At 37.1% G+C, this 6476-nt stretch overlaps 1 protein-coding gene across 3 annotated transcripts in view; it reads left to right on the plus strand.

Annotated features, from left to right (window-relative positions):
- LOC111948779 (uncharacterized) overlaps positions 1-6171 on the plus strand; it is a 360906-nt gene extending 354735 nt beyond the window's left edge. For all 3 annotated transcript variants that reach the window (XM_078941108.1, XM_078941112.1, XM_078941104.1), the window contains one exon: positions 3665-6171. In XM_078941108.1, the coding sequence (XP_078797234.1) occupies positions 3665-4926 (1262 nt within the window). In that variant the 3' untranslated portion in view covers positions 4927-6171. The remainder of the gene's footprint in view (positions 1-3664) is intronic.
- The last annotated feature ends 305 nt before the right edge of the window (positions 6172-6476 follow it).

Genomic DNA, 6476 nt, shown 5'->3' on the forward strand with positions numbered 1-6476 from the left:
TATGCTATTGCTGAATGAAAGCTGAATTTGCTGAAGAAATGGATGAACTGATAAAAAATATCAAGATTTTGCTAATATGGCTAAAAGTAGAAGCATTGCAATCAGCATGATCAACTGACTCAAAAAAACACAATACTTAAGATGCTAACAATGCTAGTTATTTTTAATGTGGCAAAAAATGCTAGCATTGTGATCAGCATCATGAACTGACTAAGAAAAACACATTGCTTTAGATGCTAATTATGCTAACTATGCAAGTTCCATTTTAGTTCATAGTCTGGTCACATATGCCATTGGCTATTGCAATGCACTTCTCTCTGGTTTTCCCAAGAAAACTCTGAAAAAACTTCAGTTGGTCCAGAATTCAGTGGCCCACATCATCACCAGTTCTCCTTCCTTACATCTACAACTACATACAAAATCCCGAGGAAGAAGTTTCGTTTGAATCTGGTCGTCAAGGTGCTATTTTTTTGAAAATTCAAGTTGGCTGCCTTTTCCCGGGGTCAAAGGTCGATGAAACTCCAGAGGTGGTTATAGACTTAAAGTAGTGGCATGAGCGTGAGTGATATTTCCTGAAAATCGTAAGGAAAAAAACTTGAGTTTTTTAATAATGTGGAAAAATGTGAAAATCACCCGTATTATTGTACAAAATGGCTGCCAAACCGTAGGTCGTGTTGCCATCCCATAATGATCACAAATCTAATGTTTTAGTCCAAAGCCTTGTGAGCATTTCGACGTTTGAATGGTGTCTCTAGCTAAAGTATATTGAAGCTGTAATAAATGAAGTGCTTACCCCTCCCTTCCTCTTTTAGTGGTTGTGAGCTAAACGGGGCACAGACAGCTTTCCATTGCAGCCTGTTGAATGGCAGTTCTGCTCTTGCTACCGCGTTAAGAGTGATGCAGCTCACCCATACTTCCTTTCCCCGTTCTCATGCCATCCTCCTTTACGTCCCACAACTACACATTAGTGTAACCTTCGTCTTGCCCTCTTGACACAATTCCCACCTCTGTCTTCCTGAAAGTGTTCCACAGTATAGGTTCTACTATTGTTGACCTCATTAATCTTTCTTTGACTTCAGGATCAGTCCCAAAGTTCTTAAAGCATGCTTTAATAAATCCTGTTCTGAAAAAGCCTAATTTGGACCAGTCGGATCCCAAAAATTTCAGTCCAATCTAAAAGCTTCCTTTTATTTCCAAAGTCTTGGAGAAAGTGGTCGCTGTCCAGCTAAATATGTACCTGGAAGAACACAATAAATCAGATTCAGTCTGGCTTTAAGAAGAACCATTCAACAGAGACAGCTCTCCTTAAGAGTTTCAAATGATGTGCTTATGGCAGCTGATTCAGGCCAGTATACGGTCCTTGTGCTTTTAGATTTGAAATCTGCTTTTGACACTGTGGATCATAACATTTTAATTGAATGTCTTCACAATGACTATGGTCTCTGTGGGTCAGTTTTAAATTGGTTTATATCATATCTTAGTGGAAGAACATTTAATGTGGCTGTCGGTTCTTCAAGCTCTGAAATTAAAGAAATAACTTGTGGCGTTCCCCAGGGTTCTGTACTAGGCCCTATTTTATTTATTTTATATATGATTCCTCTTGGGAAACTTATTAATTAATTTAGCCACATCTCATATTTCTATGCAGACGACATCCAGCTCTACTGTTCTTTCACGGAAAATGATTACGACAAACTGCAAAATTTGCTGAATTGCTTAACGAGCATTAAAACATGACTGAACAGTAATCACTTAGTCCTAAATACTCAGAAAACTGAGACGTTGATTTTTGCCCCAGAACATAAAATCCCGTCCATCAGACAACACCTTGGGTGTCTGAGCTCCTCTGTCCAGTCAAGCCTCAGAAATCTTGGGGTGTTGTTTGACAGGTCTATGTCTCTGGAAGGTCACTCAAAACAGATAGTGAAAAACTGTTTTTATCATCTGAGGAACGTGGCAAAATTAAAAAGTATCTTGTCTCGATCAAACCTGGAAACAATTATCCACGCTTTTATTTCCTCTCGTTTAGATTACTGCAACTCTCTTTTTACTTGTTTTAACAAACGTTCCCTAAACCATCTTCAGCTTGTCCAAAACTCAGCAGCGAGGCTTTTAACAGGAACCAGTAAACGGACACACATCACTCCTCTCTTGTCTGCTTTACATTGGTTACCTGCCAAATTTCAAATTGATTTTAAAATTCTACTTTTAGTTTTTAGAGCCTTGCATGATCAAGCTCCGACATACTTATCTGACCTTTTAACGCCATACTCTTCGGCCCGATCATTGAGGTCTTCCAACCAGAATCTTTTAAGCAATCCAAAGACCCGCTTTAAGACCAGAGATTTGTCATTTCAAGCCGTTGCTCCTCGTCTTTGGAACTCCCTCCCATTGTTGTTACGTCAGATCGATTCCGTTGAGTGTTTTAAATCTCAGGTCAAGACGTTTTTATTTAGGAGAGCTTTTAGTTGATTTAGTCCTAGTTTTACTGTGTTTTGTTTTACTACTATTATTATTATTGTATTTTATTACTTTTTTGTGTGTTGATATGATTTTATGCTCTTGTAAAGCACTTTGTGACTTGCTATGAGAAAAGTGCTATAGAAATAAAGATATTCTATTCTATTAAGGCACGTACACACCGGGACGAATATTCGCCAGGCGTTATTCGCCAGCGTTTTTCGACGCGAATTTTGCGGCAGTGTAGACGCTACTTGGCGTCTATCTTCTTTGCTGGTATGTGTGCTCAGTTTTGTGTTTTCTGAGCGCCCCCAAGTTGTGTTTTACCGTAACTTCAGAAGCTCCAGACACGTGTGCAAAAGCGCCATTCTCATTGGTTGTATAGTTTTCGACGCGACGCGTCAAACCAAAAAAACGAACCCGAGGCGTTTTTTAAAAAGTGACGCTTTGACGCCTGGCGTTTATTCGCGTCGGTGGGTACACTCGCATTGGCGCCCTTTGTTTAGTGACGAGGCGTTAAACGTCGACGAATATCGCCGGCGAAATTCGTCCCGGTGTGAACAGGCCTTCAGGCATACCACCTCATAGGGCGCCCCCTACACTTTGAAGAAAATTTAAGACTTTTAAGTACGTCTTATGGTCGTAAAAATACGTATACAGTTAGATGACATTAAAGACTTGTTTGACATTAAAGACCTGTTTGTACCATTTATAAATTACTTTTCTGCAGTTTCATTTTCTTTGAGAAAGTATTAAATAAATTATTAAGACAACATTTTTATTATTTTCAGCTGGTTCAACCTACAGGTTATTGACTGACAATTCTCCTCATAGTGGGGAGGTGTAAGGGGAGGGGGGGGGGCGGCACAGTGTTGTCCGTGCTAAAGAAAACAGAAGCAACTTCTTTAAAAAAAAAAAAAAAGCACTTCGTTGACAATGTTACAAGTAAGTTTACATTACAAACAATGTTCCTTCAGTGGCTTTTTCTGAAACGTTTTGGAGGTTGTGTTGTAGATGAGCAGTCACAGGTGCTGGGTAATCTTTTTAGAAGGGTTTATTGGATTTTGTTTAAACTAAGGAATTACATTATTAAAATTAAAAATTTAAATTGTCCATATTCTGACAGAGACTGTTCAAACATTGGTGCTTAACAACACACAAGTTCTCAAAACATGTAAAAGGGCCTCTTGTTGTGTTTCTGCAGTCCTCCCCCAGCACTGGAGTACTGAAGAGGATGATCCCTGCAACCAGCAAAGGAACTTCAGAGTGGAACAAGAGGAACCAGAACCTCCGCATTATAATGAGGAACTGCAGGATCCAGAACCTCCACATTATAATGAGGAACTGCAGGAACCAGAACCTCCACATTATAATGAGGAACTGCAGGAACCAGAACATCCACATTATAATGAGGAACTGCAGGAACCAGAACATCCACATTATAATGAGGAACTGCAGGAACCAGAACATCCACATTATAATGAGGAACTGCAGGAACCAGAACATCCACATTATAATGAGGAACTGCAGGAACCAGAACATCCACAATTTGAAGATGAACATTGGGTACCAGAACCATTACTGTTTATAGAGGAGGCAGAGGAAATCTGCATCAGTCAGGATGAAGATCAGCTTGATCTGAAGCAGGAGACTGATACCTTGATGGAGATTCCTAGTTATGAGGGAGATGAGAACAGTGAAGCAGATCTAAACAATCAGCAGAGCTTTAATGTAACTGATAGTCAGGGTGTAGAAGGAAACCAACATGAAAAATCAACATCAACTACAGATGGAGAGACAGATCCAAAGAACAGAGATCAGAGGAAGAGGAAGATAAGAAAATGTGTCCAATGTGTGGACAGCTCTCACATGTCAGCAGGTCAGTGTGATTCTGATGTTAGAAAAATTCCTAAGAAGCCAAGTTTGGGCAAGAAACGTAAACAATCTCCAAACGAAGAAAGACTTTTCTCTTTTGGGCCTGGGAAAAATATAAGAATAATTACTAACCTGTCTGACTACATGGAAACTGGGTCTGATGAAAGATGTTATATCTGTAAAGAATGTGGTAAAAGCTTTGGTAACATATCTCAGTTCAAAATTCATGCAAGAATCCATGCAAAAGATAAGAGATTTTCTTGTAATGAATGTGAGAAAAGTTATAGTAGTGCATCTCATCTTGATAGCCACATGATAACTCATACAGGAGTAAAGCCTTATTCTTGTAAAGAATGTGATAAAAGGTTTAGTTATGTATCTCATCTAAAAAGACACATGAGAACTCATACAGGAGAGAGGCCTTATTGGTGTATGGAATGTAGAAAGGGTTTTATGGATTTATTTAGTCTTAAAACACACATGAGAACTCACACAGGAGAAAAGCCTTTTTCTTGTAAAGAATGTAAAAGAAGTTTTAGTCAAGTAGGTAATCTCAAAATACACATGAGAACTCACAAGGCTTTCTCTTGACAAACAATGTAATAAAGGATTTAGTGTAAACTCTAAATTTTAAACTTGTCTGTGTTCTTAAATTATTATTTATCAGACACATGATGACGACTCCGACGAAGGCGGAAGTTATTCTGCCAAACATGTTAGGTACGTTTGACAAGAACAAACTGATAAAAAAAATAATGTAAGAACACAGTTTAAACTTGGAGAGACAATTAACTTATTTGAATCTATACTCTTCTGATAAGAGGTCGACCTCTCAACCTCTGCACCACAGTCAAAGACTTTTTTACAGGGGGGAAAAAGTTCTGTATCTCAGAAAATGTGAATATTTGAAAATAAGTTTTTAATTTTTTAAAACTCCTGGGGTCTCAAACCCCAATGTTCAAATGAACTCCATAGCAACCTGAGCTTTCATTTCAAGTACACAGAACAACAGGCTGATATACCACTTTGATCCAGTAACTCTTTCAGAGGGAGGCACAAGTGAGTATTAAATGTGTAGAAATGAAGTTTTCTAAATACTTGATTGTTTTGATTTGATATTCTTACTTTCTAGGACAGTTTGTTAGGTTTTCATCTTCTCTACATCAAAAGCAAAAAAAAGTAATGGCTCAATACATTTCAATCTTTGTGAAGTGACACTAGACAAAAAGTTTTACTGCTGATAAAATATGTACAACTTCTTCACAAAATGAATTGTTTTAGATGTACCTGTAAATAGAAATGAGTTGTTTTGAGTCATTAGAGCTAATTCTTGAATGTCTTCATTATGGTTTAAATGTTTTTTTATACAACTTTAATTCTAACACGTTTAATGTGATCAGTGAACATTTTATAAATATTAAAAACAAAATAGGGACTGCAGTCTATACTTTGTTAGGTCAAGTAACCATTTAGTAGAGATAAGTATTGTTAAGATTAAATATATGGTACTTTTCTTATTGATACTGCTTTTAAAATCCTTTATTCTTATCAATACTTTTCTGTTTCAAAAGAAGGATGGAGAAGACAAACCACAATCTTTGTACATGAAAACCTTTTGTTTTAGAACCATTTAAAACGTTAGTGTTATTTGGAACACTGAAATTAAATGTTATAATACTAGTGCGTCTTTGTAATAATTTACTAACTTTAAGGTAACAACTTAGATAAACAGTGCAGTAAAGAACCAAACGTATCAAATGGCCTTCTCACTGCAAATAACAAGAACAGTGGAAATAAAAATGCACAATGTTGTGTTTTAATAAATTTTACACTTTGTGTTGCGTAATTTATTATTGAGGCGAAATATGATCTTTCAGCCTATTGATGTATGAACATTGTGTTTTACAGTGCTGTTAGTCCTGTTCATTTTCTCTCCTTTTTTATTTGCAACGTCTAAGATGGCTGACTCTCTATCTTTATAAATATAGAATAGTGTGGTAAAAATGCACTTGGGAGCAATGTTGTGTTGCTCTGAAATGCAGAATAATGTTGGATTTTAAGTTTTCTAACCAAAATAAAGTCTAAAGCTTGCTGACATATGTTCTGAAAAAACACATGTGCTTTGACACGGGCTTTATCTC

This window comes from Oryzias latipes, chromosome 2 (genome assembly GCF_053564925.1).
Source record: "Oryzias latipes strain Hd-rR chromosome 2, Olatipes_Hd-rR_3.1".
Classification (NCBI taxonomy): domain Eukaryota; kingdom Metazoa; phylum Chordata; class Actinopteri; order Beloniformes; family Adrianichthyidae; genus Oryzias; species Oryzias latipes.